The sequence below is a fragment of the Anolis carolinensis genome, chromosome 1 (genome assembly GCF_035594765.1).
Source record: "Anolis carolinensis isolate JA03-04 chromosome 1, rAnoCar3.1.pri, whole genome shotgun sequence".
Taxonomy (NCBI): Eukaryota; Metazoa; Chordata; class Lepidosauria; order Squamata; family Dactyloidae; genus Anolis; species Anolis carolinensis.
The window spans coordinates 106,622,117-106,642,570 of NC_085841.1; the positions used below are offsets into that span (position 1 = coordinate 106,622,117).

The 20,454-nt window shown below is 39.7% G+C and overlaps 1 protein-coding gene across 1 annotated transcript in view; it reads left to right on the forward strand.

Moving 5' to 3' along the window:
• Positions 1 to 20,454, forward strand: part of ascc3 (activating signal cointegrator 1 complex subunit 3) — a 370,189-nt gene that overhangs the window by 62,268 nt on the left and 287,467 nt on the right. The window contains exons 9-10 of the mRNA XM_003215509.4: positions 6,117 to 6,317; positions 6,791 to 6,931. Of these exons, the coding sequence (XP_003215557.2) occupies positions 6,117 to 6,317; positions 6,791 to 6,931 (342 nt within the window). The remainder of the gene's footprint in view (positions 1 to 6,116; positions 6,318 to 6,790; positions 6,932 to 20,454) is intronic.

The window sequence follows — 20,454 nt, forward strand, 5'->3', positions numbered from 1 at the left end:
TTTGTGCAATGGGAAAAATGACCACTTTGCATGCAATGGGTTGAGTTGGAGCAATTCAGCTCCCAGAAATAGTCCTTACCTTCTCTAGAGACATTGCCGACCAGTTTTAAATATGACTATTTGAATAATATGCCTTGATTTGATCAAACACTTTCATTTGAATGTGTCCAGAAAGCAGTACTTTATACCGTGTTTCCCCGAAAATAAGACCTCCCCAAAGAATAAGACCTAGCAGAGGTTTGGGGGGATTGCCAAATATAAGGCCTCCCCTGAAAGTAAGACCTAGCAACTAAGGCTGCAGCAGAGTTCCATTGGGGAGCATGGCTGCAGGGCTAAAGCAGCACTCCTCATACACACACTGGAGGGAGGGAGGGAAAGTGCTTGCTTTCTGTGCCTCCCTCCCTCCCTGCCTTGCCTTGCCTTGCCTGTCCCCCAGCCGCGGCTTGAAGAACCTTCCGTGGCTGCTGCTGTGCTGCCGTTTCTTCCTTCCTTCCGTCTCCCTCCTGGCCATGCTGCCTTGCTTCCCAGAGGCTTCTGATTGGCTCCTGGAGCCAGGGCAAGGGAGGGTGGGAGGGAGGGAAGGAAGAGGGCTTTCGTCCTGCTGCTTTTGCTCCTTAAAGGTACAGGACGCATTGGGATTCTCCTCTCATCTTCCTATCCTATGCCATGAAACTGATTATTTTATACTATTATTCTATTGCCATATTATTATCATCATATTTGTGATGACTCATGGGCCTTGTAGTCCTGTTCCTAGTACTATTGTGGCAGACAAAGAGGAAAACATGGGATTTTCACCGGTTCAGCAAGAGCCGGAGTCTCTTCACCTGCAGGATGTTGATGTTTGCCCTCAAGAATTCAGCCAAACAGGCCTTGGGCAGAACTCCCCCCCGTTTTCCAGGAGGGAAAATTATTCTAAAGATAGGGGAGTCAGGGAGGCTAATCGGAGAAGCCTGAGAATCGCTGCCAAACAAATGGCTGATTAGGTCTGCTTCCCTTGGGAAATTCTAAGGAGTCATGCATCTGGACAGAGTTGGGTTTCGCTTCTCGTTCTCTAGGGAAAGAGTTCTGTTGGCGGGAAAACGAGACTCAATATAGGTGTTTGGCGCGAGGGATTCTTTGCGGAGTCAATTGATCAGCTTGAGGAGAGAGATCGTGTGTGGACTTCGTAATCCCAGTTCCTTGCTTCCCGGATCAAGCTTCAAGCCTTGCCTTGTCTCACGGTTTTACCACGGACTCTGTTTCATGCTTCATGTTCGTCTTGCCTCCAGTCACGGATCTAGTCAAGAATCAAGTTTATTTCCAGCCTTGTTGTCAAGCTTCATTGGACTTTAAAGACTCTGTTATTTCCCCACACTATTGCTTGGCAAAGTGTGTGTTTCGGTCAAGTGGATTAAAAGTTTGAACTGTAATATCTTATATTGGACAATACATTTCTGGACTATATTTCACCTTATCTGAAAGGTCTGCTTCTGAACTATATTCTTCACTTGTTTTTATTGATTTTATATATTTCTTTAATAAAGATATTAGATAGAGACTGGCCTCTGTGTAAGGATATTGGTGCTCTGCAGCCAGGGTCCTGACAATATTCTGTTACTATTATTATATCCCATTATTATATTATCCTAATATATTTTAAATCATTATATTATATTTTTCTATTATTATTATATCATTATATTATTATTCTATTCTATTTTCATATTATAATATTATTATTCTGTTATTATTAAATTCCATTTTATATTACCCTATTAATATATTTTATATCATTATATTGTATACTATTATTTTATTATATTATCATATTATTATTTTATTATTATTAGCATATTATGTTATTATTATTATATTACATTTTATATTATCCTATTAATATATTTTATATCGTTCTATTCCATTCTATTATTTTATTATATTATCCTATTATTATTATATTATTATGTTATTCTGTTATTATATCCCATTATTATATTATCCTATTAATACCATATTATTATCATATTCTGTTATTATTATATCCTATATTATATTATCTCATTAATATATTGTATACTATTATATTATTATTATATTATCTTATTATTATTATAGTATATTATATTATTCATCATTCATGACTACATTGAAACTAGAATAGAGAGAAATCAGCGTGGAAACCTTGTGAAACCTAAATTGCAAGAGGTACCATAGATTGTTGTACATGTAAATAATGGTAGTAACAAGAAATTCTTGATAGGATTCATAGTTTGTCTGGTTAGAATCATAGAATCATAGAATAGTAGAGTTGGAAGAGACCTCATGGGCCATCCAGTCCAACCCCCTGCCAAGAAGCAGGAAATCGCATTCAAAGCACCCCCGACAGATGGCCATCCAGCCTCTGCTTAAAAGCCTCCAAGGAAGGAGCCTCCACCACAGTCTGGGGGAGAGAGTTCCACTGTCGAACAGCCCTCATAGTGAGGAAGTTCTTCCTGATGTTCAGGTGGAATCTCCTTTCCTGTAGTTTGAAGCCATTGTTCCGTGTCCTAGTCTGCAGGGCAGCAGAAAACAAGCTTGCTCCCTCCTCCCTATGACTTCCCTTCACGTATTTGTACATGGCTATCATGTCTCCTCTCAGCCTTCTCTTCTGCAGGCTAAACATGCCAAGCTCTTTAAGCCGCTCCTCATAGGGCTTGTTCTCCAGACCCTTATGCTGGTTTGTGATGACAACTACTTTACGGTATATAATAAGTGTTCATTTTGTTGTTCAACAATAAATGTGAATTCTTCTTCATGGAAAAATAAGACATCCCCTGAAAATAAGACCTAGTGCATCTTTGGGAGCAAAAATTAATATAAGACCCTGTCTTATTTTCGGGGAAACAGGGTATGTATTTTCAAAAGTAAGCTCCATTATTTTATTCACTCAGATAATGATGTATCTATCAATGATAATGAATGGCTTCCTATTTCTCAGTCTAACCCCCCCCCCCCAATAGGCTTGTTGATTTCAGCTCCTTGAAGGAAGGCAGTATACGTAATATTGATATCTCCATCAAACAGTTAGTGAGTCCTGAGCATCCATCTCTGTTATCTAATTTTAAAATAATCTCCTTGATCGTGAAACAAATTATTTCCATGCTGAGTTCACGGAACAATAATATTGCATTGAGTAAAACTGAGGTATTTTCCAAAATAATTTTAAAGGAAACAGTTTATTGCATAGTGATCAATAATTTATGCATTACAAGGGATTGAGCTTACTATTTTTCGGAGGCACAAACACTGAAAGTAAGAGGAAAGTGAGTAAACTTGTTTTGCTATTAGTTCACATAGGCTGGAGAACACACCAAAGATTAGATTCTGTTTATGGTAGAATCTGAAATTAATGATGTCTGCTAGGTAAATAGGAGGCTTAAAGGATGCTGAATCATCTGGGGAAATTGTGTTTAAGTCTGTCCCTGACAACTGTTGATGTGGGATTTTTTTGTCCTTGGAACATGAAAAACAGATAAGTTTCAGAAGATGCACAGGAAAGTTATTTCACTTTCAGCACTAAGCACCAACAGTTTTAGTTAACAGAACATCATGTGTTCTCTGTGGGTTCTACATTAGTGTCTTCTCTACTGATATTTATATTAATCACAATTATCTACTGCCGACATTCTAAGGTATGATTCATATTGCTCAGAATTAGCCTTGTTCAGAATTAGAATGAGGGAACCAATGGGCCATTGGATTCTGGGATCTTTGTTTTGATACGATAATATAAGTTTTTATGTTTAGAAAACCTCAAAATGGGGAGTGGAAAATCCAGAGACAAACTGGCTGGAAATTGCTTTCTCTCTGTAGATTATTCTAAAAATAACCCAATATTTAGGAGCAATACCACAGTGGAGTAATTTGAGCCATTTTTCCTTATTAACTAGCTTTGCAGGGAAAGATGGGATACCAGTAAAATAATATGAAAATAGAACTGAACTAGATAATGGCTTTAATTTTTAAAGAGTTAATGGTCATCTGATTTCTTGTCTTTCTCAATGACAAGTTTCACACTTTTTCACACAAGTTTCATATTGCAAAATTTGTTCATCCTTTTGGTCTTTGATGATTTGATAAAGATTGATTACTCTTGAAAATAATCTTTAGTTAATAAACAGTAACTTTAAAAAACCCAGGAATGCTGAAATAATTGTTCCTTGCAGTGGATTTGATGTATCTTGAAAATTGTTATTAAAGTGTGTTGTTCCCCTTGGCATCTGGCCCATTTGGTCATTTATGGCTGAGCAGATGTTTTTGTTGTAAAGGTTAATTGAATATTGATTAATGAATATGAGACTGCTTGTTCTTATGGACTCACTCTTCTTTTTAGAAAGATAGTTCAGCCTTAGAATCCTAGGTAATGTAATGTAAGCAACACCTACATATTAAAATAATTGAGAAATTGGGTACTTAATGATGGTTGTCAGATATGTTGTTCCATGTTATGTTTACCCCTGCTTGACCCACTTACAGAATCTCAGAACAAAAGAAGTGTATGGAACAACACTGTTTTTATGGTTGGCAGCTTGCTAATGCATTAGGATTATGAAAGGCATGATTTGCAGGTATTTGACTTGGAAACTGTGTGTGACTAAAATCCAAGTTCATTTAAGGTACCAGAGGATAAGGGATTGTTGCTATCACCTCAAAGAGCCCTGGTGATGCAATTATGAATGAATGACTTGAAAAAACAGGCATCAATTTTTGTGTTATTGTTACTCTGTTGTGAATTGCATTTCATTTTATAATTGACTGACCTTTTGTAGTTGCTGTGGAAATACCTGAATTATTCAGGTTTCACCATTTTGAATAGGTGGCAGTTTATAATGTGATATGATATGGGACTCTCGGCTAATCCCATGTATTTCTCTGGTAATGTAAGCTCACTTTTTGCTGTTCTTTTGTTGATGAACTGGTCTCGTTTGTAGCTGTTTGAGAATTGGGGCTTCCAGACCTTTGCTGTCTGCTGAAAATACAGTTTATCAAAAAAAAAATTTTTTTGTCAGGTTAGGTTCAGATGTGGGCAATTACCAGGTGGTGGAGGGCTGTATTGGCCTCCAGTGGGAATTAATGGACCAAACGCCACATAATGTCCCCAGCTCTGATTTTTCAACAGTCAAAAAAATTCCCTCAGATGAGCCTTAGGAAATAAACTTGGAAATAAATGAGTTGGGTGACATGGAGCATTCAAAAATGGCCATGTAAGGCCAGTTTACCTAACCTGCTCTAGCCTTCGACAACACTGCTCTATTTTGGCATAGTATAGGAAATAATTGTAGAAACTTGTCTGAAAAAGGTCGTACAGATCGAGGCTTTAGAGTGCCAAATTGATGGAAAAGAAAGGATAAATAACTCACAATTGAATGCTGAGCTTCTGTTGGAGAAAGCAGAAGATTTGATGGGACAATCTCTGCTTCTCAAATATTGTAAAAATCTGCTCTGCAGGGCTAGAAAAACCACCTTAGATAGTTTGGGTTGCTTAGTAGGGCAAGGGTGTTCCATTGTGGTGGCATAACAACAGCATTGCAGTAATGGATTTTGGTCAATGTAAATAATTCTGTTTTTTCAAAATATTAATAGAAAATCCATAGAAATGTTAATGTCAGAACAGAAAAAAAAATAGTTAATGTTTTTCAGTTAGGTAACCCCCTTCCCCATTTATATTGACCAACTATATCAGGATTGCTATAGTGCAACTTGTGGGCCATATGTGCCCCCAGGGATTGTTTCCATGCTTCCCAGGGGTCAAAATACTGAGAGGTATTCACCACCTATTTGCCTCAATGGGCAATTTAGACTCAGGGGAGACCTTTTGTGAACTTCATCATTATGTGTTCTTAAGAAAGATCTTTCTTGGGCCTAAAATCACCCAGGGGGGCCTAAAACATGGCTAAAATGCAATACTTACAGGGTATTATATAGCAATGTATGGGAAAATACAGTGGGGGGCATGCTTCCAAGATCTTCTTGGGACCTAATGCAGCACCACAGTTGCCCACCCTAAATATATGTTCCCTTTGTTATCTACCAGAAGTTGATATGGTATTTTAGTTATAAACGTGTATCTTTTCTTATGTGGACCTTCCTTGCAGATTGGACAACTTGCATTCCAAGGCATGAAAAGATTAAATCGAATCCAGTCCATTGTTTTTGAAACCGCCTACAATACAAATGAGAACATGCTAATCTGTGCACCTACTGGGGCAGGGAAAACTAACATTGCTATGTTAACTGTTCTACATGAAATCCGGCAGCATGTTCAACAGGGAGTTATCAAAAAGGATGAATTTAAGGTAGGAACTGCTTTATGTCTTGTACGATAGATTGTGTCAGAATCCGGCATATTTGCATGGATTCAAGAATTTCTCAAGGACATTGTGTTTTCCCCAAGTCTTGTGGTGATTAAGGCTGTAGCCTGTTGATTTATTTCATTGCAGGAATGCAGTATTTTTTTTCTCTGTTCAGAAAATCTTATTACCCATGTGAATACCTCTAAAATATATTTAGCTTTGATATGGAAGCAATTTTCCAAATGATAAGCATGTATTAGAAAGTCTTTTCTTTTGTGTTATTTTTAAAATAGCCACACCCTTATCTAACACAAGTAGCTACTTTCCATATACTACTTTTTAAGGTCTCTCTCCCCTGCTTACCATAAATGCTAGGGATCGTATTTCAAAATAAATTGTGATTTGTATCAGTTGCTGTGAAATCCACAGTTTTGTACAGTTTGCTCATTTATCAAACTGGTGTTCTTTCTGTGCAGATTGTTTATGTCGCTCCTATGAAGGCCTTGGCAGCTGAAATGACAAATTACTTCAGCAAGCGTCTGGACCCACTAGGCATCACAGTAAAGGAGCTGACTGGAGATATGCAGTTGTCGAAAAGTGAAATTCTGAGGACTCAGGTATGCTATACGGCAGACATAAATAGATGCTTCACTACAATGATGCAACAGTCCCAGGGGGCACATATGGCCCACAAATTGTAGTGTAAGAAAATAACAAAAGTATGCCTTGTTCACTACTTAAATATTGATGTTTCTGCAAAAAATGTGCTTGAATTGGCCACTGATGCAGGGCAGTAGTCAGCACTATTGTGATTGCCTTCTATGAACTGAGAACATACATGCTTCTTGTATGTTGCATAGAGAATTTATAGTTTCTGATCTAGTATTGGCAGGTGATTGGTGAAAGGAGATTTCATGGCACTGATGTCCTGCTTAACAGGGAAGGTAGATATGTTCTAGGAGTATATATCATCATTAGAATTTTGTCTTGCTTGCTTGATGAGTTTAATCTAATTGGCCAGTCTGGAACTATTATCACCCAACCAAACGTTCCTGGAAATTCATGAAGGTGTCTTGTTTGTTTGTTGTTATCTCAGTTATGCTATTTTTAAGCATTGAGCTTACCTATCTAGAAGCTGTTTAGAAACTTCTTCACTCTGAATTTGATAGATCATTTCCCAAAATTTATCCAAACTAGTGTCTTTTCTTTTATTCAATAGGCAGTGAATTCTGAAAATCAAATATGTATCACATAAAGAAAAATACATTTTTAGTTCTCATCTTATTGTCAATTTATTTGACTGATCCTAAGTGCTTTAATCCTTTGTTAAAATATTTTCTCTTCTGCACTTTCCTCCATTTCTCATCACTTTATAAATCTCTATTATGTTTCTTTCTGCTTGCATTTGTTTTCTTATCAAAGCAAAAAGTCTAAGTCTATCTTTGAAGAAAAGAAGCTTAAAACTTCTTGATTTCGTGTATTTTGGAGGAAATGGGTTTTACCAACAACATATCTCCTTCACACTTCCATTCTTGCATTGAAATATGGGGAAGAACCTTTTCTGGGGTTGAAAATTTGGAAATGGAGATATTTCTCATCACAACTGTTTCCCATCTCCTTCTCTGGAAAATTCAGGGTCTACCTTTGTTAGTATCTCATTCTGTTTTCTTCAGAACTCCATGGGGAAAGACACCAGATCTTGTGTGTCTGTTTATCCTCCTTTTCTTATTTTCTTCCTCATGCAGACAGGTGATCATAGTCTAGGAAAATGAAGTAAGACATTAATATATTTTTGTGATCCTCTTCTCTACACACCCTTTTCAGAGGAACTGATTTTTCATATGATAATGTTTTACTATTGAGCTTTTAATTATTTTATTGTGTTGATTTGTTTAAGTTGTATTACTTGGCACATTTCCTCTTTAGGCTGATTTTGCAATGTTACCCGCATGTTGACTAATTTTACCCATCTACAAAATGGGTTGAGAAGAGCCCTGGTGGCGAAGTGCATTAAAGCACTGAGCTGGAGACCAAGGTCCCAGGTTCAAACCCCAGGAGCGGTATGAGCGGCCGTTCTTAGCTCCAGCTCCTGCCAACCTAGCAGTTCGAAAACATGCCAATGTGAGTAGATCAATAGGTACCGCTCCGGGAAGGTAATGGCGCTCCATGCAGTAATGCTGGCCACATGACCTTGGAGGTGTCTATGGACAACGCCGGCTCTTCGGCTTAGAAATGGAGATGAGCACCAACCCCCAGAGTCAGACATGACTAGACTTAACGTCAGGGGAAACCTTTACCTTTACCTTTACCTTTACAAAATGGGTTATAGTGATGTAATTGTTTCTTTCATTTATGTGTGTGTGGTTGAAGTTTTCCAACATGTAAGTAAATAATGGTATGTGTTTGTATTAGAATCACTTTACATTCATGCTTTTGGGATGTTGACATGTGTTGGCATGGCATGTAATCATAAGAGCTATATGGTCAATTATATGTACAGTAAAACCCCGCTCATTTGAGCCCTGCTCATTCAAGCCTCCGTGCAATCCGAGCAGGTGAACACAAAGGCCCTCCCCGTTCACCTGCTCGCTGGCGTGCGTGTTGCTAGATAGATAGCAAGCTACCTAGCAACGTGCACGGGGCGCTCGCCCCTTGGGAGGTGGCCCCTGCGTGTTGCTAGGTAGATAGTAAGCTACCTAGCAACATGCAGGGGGCACCTCCCAAGGGGCGAGCGCCCCGTGCGTGTTGCTAGGTAGCTTGCTATCTACCTAGCAACACACACGTCCGACTCCTTCGCCACGCCGGGCACCGGTGTTGCCGGCCCCAGTGTGACGAAGGAGCCGAGGCACGGGCGGGTGGGTGGGTGGGTGAACGGGGAGGGCTTTTGCGGCCCTTCCCGTTCACCCACCCACCGAACGAAGGGGCTTTCTTCCTTTGGCGAAGGCTTGGAGCCAGGGAAGCGGGAGTTGCTTCCCTGGCTCCAAGCCTCGGTCAAAGGGAGGGAGAGCCCCTTCCTTCAGCCGATGGTTTCTCCAAACACCGGCTGAAGGAAAGGGATTTCTCCCTTTGGCGGAGGCTTGGGGCCAGGGAAGCAGGAGTTGCTTCCCTGGCTCCAAGCCTCGGTCAAAAGGAGGGAGAGCCCCTTCTTTCAGCTGATGCTTTCTCCAAACATCGGCTGAAGGAAGGGGATCCAGCCTTCGTCCCCACGGAGAGGCCTCCTCGCGGTTGGGACAAGGACTGGATTGGGAGGCGTTTGCAGCGCCTCCCGATCGAGCCTTCGTCCCCACGGAGAGGCCTCACTGCGGTTGGGACGAGGGCTGGATCGGGAGGCGCTTGCAGTGCCTCCTGATCCAGCCTCCGTCCTGCCTGGTAATCCGAGTTATCCGGTTGACCGAGTTGAGGTCCGCCCGTTTAACTCGGACTACCGGGGTTCTACTGTATTCATTTATGGTAGATGGTGGTGATATTAACAGGATTATAATTAGGGTTTTCTGTGTCTGGAAACAGCCTAATTCTGTGTGCATAGTGTATAAATAATCCTTTCTTTTCATATTCTGAAGTTTGTCTGAGGTACAAATATGTTGTGTTTCACTTTATGTTTAGAACTTTTTTATCTTAAAACACCTTGCAAAATAATTCATTTAAAAGGGAGATCCATTAAAACGATTACTTAATCCAAGCAAATTGGAACAGATACTGCCCAGAAATGATTAAAACCAAATCAAGGCCTGACTTAATAAAAACCATCTTCATTGCTCATCCAAAAGGAAGCAGAGAGGAAGCCGAAATGATGGGACAGCCTCCAAAAGCTGATGGTGAAAATTTGGGCCAGATTGCAGTGGATGATGTTGGCCCAAAAGATCATTGCTCTATTAATGTATCCCTTTTATTATCTCTCTGCAATCTATAAAAAGATGACTCCTTCCTGTTAGACAGATGCTGATCAAACAATCTGTAGGCCTGGGCTGTGGCGCAGGCTGGAGAGCAAGCCAGCTGCAACCAGCTGCAATGAATCACTCTGACCAGGAGGTCATGAGTTCGAGGCCCGCTTGGAGCCTATGTTTGTCTTGTCTTTGTTCTATGTTAAAAGGCATTGAATGTTTGCCTATATGTAATGTGATCCGCTCTGAGTCCCCTTCGGGGTGAGAAGGGCGGAATATAAATGCTGTAAATAAATAAATAAATAAATAGGCCAATATTGTGCTCCTTGCTGATTATTTTTAGTGTATCATGAAAGACCATCTACACAGTCAATTCTTCACTGAAATTAATTTTGACTGTCCACTTTGACTGAATTGTGCAGAGACCCAGATGGCTAGACTTTCATATCTAAACCTAGCTTTTGGAAGGCTGCATGAATGTGTATGCTCTATGGGTTACATATGTTCTTTATAGAATGCAATAATGTCTGAGGGTTATTGCATTTAAATGCCTGATTTCTATTCAGAAAGGGGATGATGCTGCATGGTAAAATAGATGAGGTTTGCAACAAATATTGTAGTCTGTATTTAGGTCCTGATAGTTGTCCTATTTGGGGTTCTTGCCAACTCTTCTTGCTCAGTCTCAGCAGGCTGTTCCGCATTCAAATTTAAATGCAGACTTAAATACAGATTAACTGAAATTTTATCTTGTTCTTTTCTAAGTGGATCCAATGTCCTATTAAATATTACCAGCCCTAACTGGACTGTACAGGCTGAGACTTGAATTCTGTTGGATCAACACAGAGTTCACAAATTGTTGCACCAGCCCATGTAGTTCCTCACTAAGCTACTAATCCTGGGATCCCATAACTTTCAGCCATAACAGTTAAAATGGTGTCAAACTGTATTAATTCTACAGTGTAGATGAATTCCTGGTATATTTTAATGATATTCTAAAAGTGTAAAGGATCTTGGGTCAAGGGTTTGTTTTGTTTTTGGTACTTCTATAAATGCTTAGTTTTCCCATGCTTCTAGTGTAGTGGTTCTCAGCCTGTGGGTCCCCAGGTATTTTGGCCTGCAACTCCCAGAAATCCCAGACAGTTTCCACAGGTTGAGAACCACTGTTCTAGTGTCCATTCTTTTGAGTCCATTTGTAGAAGCACTCCCATTTGATTTTCTTGTTAGAGGGAGTGATAGAGAACACAGTCAGCTTTCCCCAGAGTTGATTGTGTTCTCTATCACTCCTTCTAACAAGAAAATCAAATGGTACTTGAACTGGTTGAAGCTCAGAAGGAACGAGTCCTATGTGTGAGTCCACTTTTCCCACTATAGGTCTCGAGCTCTAATGCTTTAAGGACAGTCTGTATAATATGGTGGCTCTGAGACTCATTCCAAATTAGAGAATCTCTGAATTAAATAATATCTTCAAGTTCATTGGTGGTCTTAGAGAAGCCATATGCTCCATCTACTCCCAACAATGTTATATGGCTTCAAGACAACTTGAAATTGTGGTGGCTACAAAACATGTCACCAATGCATACTGTGGTGTGCATTTCCTTGTATGCACACATTAAAAAGTATCAGGAAAGTCAAAGGTTCATCCAGATAATGTGCTGAAGCAGATACCATTGCATTCTGGATCCAGGGCAAAATCATTTCTGAAACATGTGGAGAGCATTGTAGACACCTGCCCTTGCTGAAGTGCATTATAAGCTCCAGAATGGGAGCTGCCAAAAAAGCACACCGAGGACATTGCTGTGCTGCAGGGGGCTAATTGCTCCACTGGAAAAAGCAATTGAACACCTCTGACCTGTCGGTTTTCTCCTTTTTTTAACCCCTCCCCCACCCATACCTCCAGAGTGATGCATATTTCTCCCCAAAATGAAAAAACAAAACAAAACTGCAGAGTGCTTTGAGACCAGATTCCGTGGTTAGTGTAATCATCCAACTGGCCTCAAACCAGTTCTAGGCCTGTCAATCTAATCACCCAGATAGCAAAACCAGTTCCAAGCAGCATTATAGTATGCATTAGGCTTGATCGATCCACGAAAAATTTGATTCTAAACTCGTTTCAAAACTAGAGGGGGGCAGCGTTTCGTTTCTGAAGGTATTTCCGAATTTTGCCCCCCAAAAAATTCGAAATTAATGAAAATTCGTTATCTTCAAAATTAATTCGTTAATGGCGGACACGCATGCGCAATTCCCAAAAACAGCACAGAGGGAGAGGACTTTACAGGACTCTCCCACCCTCATTTTTTGAGTGATCTTCTTCAAACTTGGTACAGTGGTAGAACACATTTAACACTGATAGCTCACCAAAATTTGGAACGTTTCCCTTATCCTCTGATTTTTGGCGAATTTTCATAGCTTTTATAATAAACCATTTTTTAATAATTGCAGAAATCTGTTCCTGGTTTGAAAGTCTTATTTCCTGTTAAATTGGGTTGTCTTTACTGTGAAAGTCATTGTTCTACTTCAGAAACTTTGTTTTTGTGGCTGAAACTTTGTTAAATTGGTGTGTGTGTGATATATACTGTGTATATATATATAGTCCCTGCATATGTGTGTGTGTGTTTGTGTGTGTGTGTGTATAGGTAAAGGTAAAGGTATCCCTTGACGTTAAGTTCAGTCATGTCTGACTCTGGGGGTTGGTGCTCATCTCCATTTCTAAGCCCAAGAGCCAGTGTTGTCCATAGACACCTCCAAGGTCATGTGGCCGGCATGACTACATGGAGTGCCATTACCTTCCCGCCAGAGCGGTACCTATTGATCTACTCACATTGGCATGTTTTCAAGCTGCTAGGTTGGCAGAAGCTAGAGCTAACAGTGGGCACTCACTCTGCTCCCGGGATTTGAACCTGGGACCTTTCGGTCTGCAAGTTCAGCAGCTCAGTGCTTTAACACACTTCGCCATCGGGGCTCATGTATATATAATATACATACACATACACACAATGTGGAGAATATGTGGAAAGGTAGATAGATAGATAAGTTGGGAGCCACAGCGAAGGCACCTTCCTGGGAGCAAGGTCTAATAATAATAATAATAATAATAATAATAATAATAATAATAATAAATCCCTTGCAATATCCAAGATGGGTACCATTATTGGCAGAGAAAGCCAAGCTGTAGGAGTTGAAATCCAATCATTTATCCTCCCTATAGAATCAATTTTATATGCATTTTTAGCTACAGAAAAGCTAAAATCAGGACAGTAAAAGAACAACACCCAGAAAATGGGAATTCCAGACAGGAAACAATCAGGGCCAGCTAATACCTCCCAACAAAGGATTCCCCCAGGTAGGAAGCAGCCAGGCTTTGAAGCTGCAAGGCTATTCAATGCTAATCAAGGTGACCAATTGCAACATTCACACTTGCCTCCCACAGACAAGAGTTCTTTCTCCCACCCTGGACCTTCCACAGATATATAAACCCCACTTGCCTAGCTTCGCACAGACGTCAAAACCTCACTGCCGGGCCCCTCTCTGTCTCTCTCGGTCTCTCCATTCCCGGCTCCATCCGCCGCCTTCTCGCCTCACAGAGAGACACCAGGCCTGAGCTGAGGCGAGGCGGCGGCGGCGGCCATTTCCCCCCTCCGTCTTCCTCCTCCTCCTCGGCCTCCTTCCCCCTCGCCCCCTCCCATTGGCTGAGCCCGTGACGCCCCTTTTGCTGAGGGGCAAAAGGAAAGGGCCTGAATGGTGGGAGTTTGGGTGATTTGCAAAAGCTTTTTTTTCCTAACGAAAAAATAAGAAAAAACGGCCTCTCGCGATTCGAAACCGCGATATCCAGACGTGTGGACAATCAAGGCCGTATATTGCTTCAAAACAAACGAAAATAACGAATTAATAACGGGTAACGGGGAAATCGAATTATTTGAGCAAGCCTAGTATGCATATATGCCCATAGTCTCTCACCTTTAATCTCCACATGTACTATGGAGATAAGAATACAGTTTTACCTGGTGGGTTGTTGTAAGAATTGCGACAGTGCAATGTACATATAGTGCGATGAGAATCCCAAATGTGCTGTTTTAATTTTTTTTTATTTGATCCAGAAACCTTTGGAACCAGTTTTAAGGGGTTTGATTTATAAAAACAACCAACCCCACATGTATAAAAAGAATGTGTCCCACAGCACACAACACAACAAATGTGTTTAAAGAGTTATCTGATTAAATGAGCTAAGATTTAAAATACATGGATCGTCTTATGCCCTTTTATTCATACAGGAAATCTTCAAACTTAGTCTGTTTGTGTATTTTCTTACAAATGTTAGGAAAGTTCGGTAGGTGAATTAGCATCCAGAAGCTCATTTGTAGAAGTTTTCTGTAAAGATTGGGCAATTGCAACATTAATGTCTGATTTAACAAGATTTGTAGTAAGCACACTTACGAGACAGATGTTGATGTGGTTTATTATGTTATTGTATCATATAAACTGAGTTGGAGACCTCAGTAAATCTTTAATGAGAGTCAGTAGCACAGCTCATACACATTAGTTTACTATTTTCCAAAAATACACCTAGTTTATTTCATTGAAGTGGACGCTTCTCTATTTGCAGTGTTCCTGTCACTTTGATAATAGCTTGGAGGGCTGAACAGAATGAGAACTGAAAAATTCAGTGATTGATTGCCCTTGCAATGTAGGAGTAAGACAAAGCAGACAATGTATGAGCGTCAGTGCTGACTAGGGCAAGTAGTGCTCATGGTGGCATCAGGGCTTTCTGTTTTGTAGATGAACAGCCTGATAGGTTTTGTCAGCTGATAGACTTCAAAAACATGTGCCATGGTAGTTTTAATTCCCAATAATTCCTAATAGAAGAAGGAAAAATACTTCCCCCATTCTTAAGTATAAATGGAACTGTGCAGTTCTGAAGTTATTTCAAAAGCTCTGTGGTGTCTTTATATGCTAATGCAATTTCATTATATAATATATTCAAATAAGCTGAAACACAGAGTTTCAAGGTTTCCAGCTTGGGACATGTGTGATCAGTAGAATCATGCCCTAAATCAGAGTAAGTTTAGTTTTTCTCATTCTTGAAGAATCATACTGTGTCTCAAGTAGCACAATAAGTTATGTCTAGTATTAGAAACTTCTCCATACAAGACAGGACTATCCAAAACATCTATCATAAGCAATAAAATCTATAATGGTAACAGAGTATCATCATCATCATCATCATCATCATCATCATCATCATCATCATCTGAAAGATAGCATTGATAGTTGCTCCAGGAGAAATTCCCAGTGGACCCACAAACTATCTGAATGGGCTTACGATAGACAGATAGAAAAAGTCACAAATCCTAGGTTCTTAGATAGTAACTAAATAATTGATAGTTGAACATTCCAGTGTGGTAGACTGTGAAACTGAGATAAGAGTAGAATCTTTAATAGTCTATCATAATAAAAACTGGATGTCATGCAAATTTATAAATTGTTTCTCTTTGTTTACTTCTTTTCAAAATTGAATACTTGGTTGCTGTTGGTTGAAATGCTTGTGTTTATTTGTTTTTGTTTTTGTGTGACTGCTTGAACATTTTGATATGTTGCTAATTTACTCCTGGTTTCTCACAGTCATCATAGACTCATGGCCAATTGTATGATTGTCTTCCAAGGGTAGAGATTTGACAATGGGTCCTAGAAACTTATTCTGGGTCTGCATAGACTTTCACAGTGAGGACATAGATTTCCAAATGGAAGGCGATCCTGACAAGGGTTTGCTTGACATGCTATCCTCTTGGCATGTTTCTCCCTTTTTCTATCTATTCATGCCTCTTCAAAATCCATAGCACTATTGGTAACAGCTGATCTCCAGTTAGAGTGCTCAAGGGGCCAGGGATTCCCAGTTCTCGGTGTTTATTCCACATTATCTAGGTTAGTTTTAAGCCCATCTTTAAATCTTTTTTGATGTCCAGCGACATTCCATTTTCCATTCCTGAGTGGAGAGTAAAGTAATTGTGTTGGGAGACAGTGTTTGGGCATTCGGACAACATGGCCAGTCCAGTGAAGTTGATGGCAGATGATTGTTGCTTCAGCCCAGGTAACCTGCGCTGCTTCCAGAATGCTGACATTTGTCCGCTTGTCTTCCCAAGATATTTGCAGGATTTTTCAAAGGCAATACTGATGGAATTGTTCCAAAACTCATGAATGACATTCATCCTTTGCTGGCATACAACAGAGTTGAGCAGACAATAGCTTTATAAACACGCATCTTGATATCTCTACGAATGTCCAGATCCTCGAACACAAAAAATGAATGAAGCTCACAGAGCTCAGATGGTGTTGTATTTCAGCACTGATGTAAACTTTTGTAGAAAGGTGGCTACCTCGGTAGCAGAAATGGTCAACATGTTCTAGTGTTACACCATTAAGCTTTATTGCTGACATTGCAAAGGGATTGGTGCCTTCTGATAGAGTGCTTTAGTTTTCAGTGAGAGGCCAAGCTTTTCATATGTTTCTGCAAAGGTGTTTAACGTTGCTCGTAGGTCTTCCTCTGAATGAGTACATACTACGTTATCATCAGCATATTTCAGTTACATATTAATTGCAGCAATAATATGGCCTTAAAAATAAACCTATTATGGCAAAAGATACAGGAGATTAACATAGATACTTTTCTTGAAATATAACCATCATTTTCATTGTCAAGCATGTATAATAACTTAATGTTGAGGAAAGATCTTTTATTTTGAAGTATTCCTTTCAGTTTAACATTTTATCTGTATATCGAATAACTATATATGAGCCCTCCCAACTTTTGATCCCTGCTGTTTCTAGAAGTCTTAAATTGCTACCTTTTTCACATTAAAAGCAGCAGAGACAACAATGTACATGTGTCTCCCATGACTCACCTCTGTCTTTAAGATGCATATTATAATTCCCTTATCAATTTTCTATCTCGCCTGCTTGAATGTCTTTTTAATGCTGGAATGGAGAGGAAAAGCCAGTGCTATTCACATATGAATGGGAAATGGGCAAAGCTACCCTTTAATGTGTGATGCAAAGGAACAAAAGGTTTATTTTCACCCTCGTGCCAGATGAACACATAGCACATGACACCACATAGGTTATCCGCTTCCCCAAAAGTCAGGATATGGCAATTCTATGAGCTGTGGTGTTGTCACAGTGAGGAGAAAGCAATTGGTAACTCAGGCATTTGTTTTGTCTAATGTGTTTTAATGCTAGCTGATTTTTCAAGCTGCTAGACTTTTCGGAATAAAGACTTTTAACCAGAAATGGCAGCAGCTGGAAGCAAAGAGAGTGTGTTGCTATGATTTTGAAGAGCAGGCTTTCTAAAGGCAAGTAAGGTTACAGTAAAATGCAGACTCTGACATTAGCAGGAAAAGTACCCTATTAAAAGTGTTATATTTGAAAAGAAAAGCCAACTGCAACAATACTTGTAATTTTTTTTTCACCATCATAACTAGATGGAGAGAAATGTAATGCTGAACATTTTGCACACCTGCAGCGCTTTGGGATCAGAATATTTGCTTTTGATCGACATTTGCCCAGGGATCTGTAACAATACCAGAAGACATCAAGAGTCTGTTACTAATAAAGAGGAAGGCTTGTTCCTTTTCTTTGCTGGGAAATCTCTCCCAGTGTTTCTCAGTGGCGGCTATGCTAAAAACCAATTTCTTTTATTCACAAGGCATAAAGGTATGCCCTATTTAAAACTAGATTCTTTCCTCCCTTAAATGAAATACAAATGGAAGTATAAGAATGTCTGCCTCTCTTCTTCAGATGTAGCACAATGTGCTCAAAGGTTGACAGTGGTGTTCAGGGTTGGAGCTACTTACAAAAATGTATAGCTCCCTTCAGGGAGCTGAATTTTCTTTTCATATGCAATCATTTCTGTAATCCGAAGTCTTCCTTGTCTCACACTGAGTTATCCTCTTATGGATTTTTCTTTATAGTGGAGTGATTTATATGCCCCAGAACAAAGTGTTACTTCCCACTTCATTGTAATTTGGTCTTCCAGGTGGAACTCCATGTTGGGAAATCTACTCCCTTGCCCACCCCAAAATAGCTTCTAACAGAGATGCTTTTATGTCACTTCCATGTGTGTAAATGCTATAGAAATTGCAGAAATAAAATCTTGGATGTGTCTTAAGCAGAAAATGCCTATGCCAGAGATGGGCAACTTTTTATATTTTTTGTATTGGAGGTACATTTGGAAACTTCTGGGAACCCGCAAGAGTGCAACTTCTGGGAACCCACTAAAGAGTTCAAGCACTCTGGTACTAGAATACTGCTGGCACTATAATAACCTGCCATTCTGCAGATCTACGCTACATTATATGGTGAGTGTAGATCCATATAATGTAGTTTGAATTGCATTATGTTGGTCTACACTAGGAGTGTCAAATTCATTTTTATTGAAGACTATATCACCCTTGTGGTTGCCTTCAGAGGGCCATTGGATCCATTGGATCCATGTAATCAGTGGATACAAAGGATCAGGAGGTTGATGCTCTTTAGTTTTTACCCAGTTTAGGTCCCCAGATGTTATTGACCACTCCCATTACTTTTGATTATCCGCATTGTGGACTGAGGATAATGGGAATTGCAATGCAGCAACACTTGTGGCTCTGAGGTTGGGGAAAGTTCAAAGGACATTTTAATGACAGATATATCCACAACCTTTGTTATCTAAATTCAACCCCCGCTATCCTGACTGGATAGAGCAAACTCCAGTTTTCCAGATGTTACTGTATCACAACTCCCATCAGCTCTAGTCTTGATGTCTAATGATAAGAAATATAGGAGTTGTAGTCCAGCATCTGGAGGATCACATAAAATGACATGGTTGGCCAGATTTGACCTGCAAGCCATGAGTTTGGCACATGTGGTCTACGATTATATTGCAGTTCAGACTGCATTATTGGGCACTGTAGATCCAGTTTGTTGAGGTTTAAAAAAATAAATAAAAAAAAAAAAACCCAAGTCTGTACAGAAGTATTAATTCAAAGAAATAGACTTTTTGGAGAAAACCTATTTTTAGTGTACACTGTCTTCACATTTTTCTATTTATCCTGAGTAGATTACACTTTGGTGCAGCTAAAAATATGAAATAGTTAAATTCATCACTATGCTGGACTTTGCAGTACAACTGTAAATGGCTAACACAGAAGCATAAGAAAAATAATTGTGTTTTGGATCTATCATTGATCTGAAACAGTTGAGCATGCTGAGAAGAAATATTTACAGCTTGCTGCCTTTGTGTTTGCATGAACTAGTCCAACAGTGTCACCTGCAGGTGAACAATATGAGTTCCTTCATCCTTGCCATTATTAATCCAAGCAGCAGTGCTGCAAAATTGAAATGCTCTTGTTGTATAGCAACCACTCTTCCCAGAAAAGGTCTCATTTTGAATTCAGTATAAGCAGGCTAAGCAAATCTTTGGCCGAAAAACTCTTCTTGTATTCCTTCGCCTTACCCACTTTCATAGAATTAAATGCTAAATTGGAAATTTTTTTAGAGCTTTCTTATGGAATTAATGTAACACAAAGTATATGAAATAAAAGAGCCAGTGTGGTTTGAGTGTTGGACTACAACTCTGGAGACCAGGGTTTGCATCCGGAATTAGCAGTTGTAACGCACCAGGTGACCCTGGGGAAGTCACATCTCTAAGCCTCAGAGGCAGGAAAAAATAACACACCCCCCCCCCAAATTTTGCCAAGAAAACCCAATGATTGTAAGTTGGAAGTGACCTGAAAACACACCACCACCACAGGAAAGTTGACTGGGTAGGCCTGCCCGAAGAGATGGGTTTTCAATTGCATTTTATATTCCAACTTCTCGTTTAGCTATCGGATCTCTTCCGGCAAGTCATTTCACAATCATGAGGCAGCCAATGAAAAGGTCCTCTGGGTGACCGTAGCCAGTCAGATTCTCGCTGGTTGGAGTAGATGTCCCTCAGAGGACCTCAGTGACATAAAGGGCAGATTGTGTAGGAGAAGTCAATCCTGTAGTTAACCTGGACCCAAACCATGTAGGGTTTTAAAGGTCAATACCACCACTTTGTATTTTGCCTGGAAACTAATTGGTAGCCAGTACAGTTATTTTAATATGGGTGTAATATGCTCACTCCTAAATGTTCCTGAAACCAATCTGGCTGCCATGTTTTGAACTAATTGGAGTTTCTGAACTTAGTACAAAGGTAACCCAATGTATAGCGCATTGCAGAAGTCCAGCCTTGAGGATACCAGTGCATG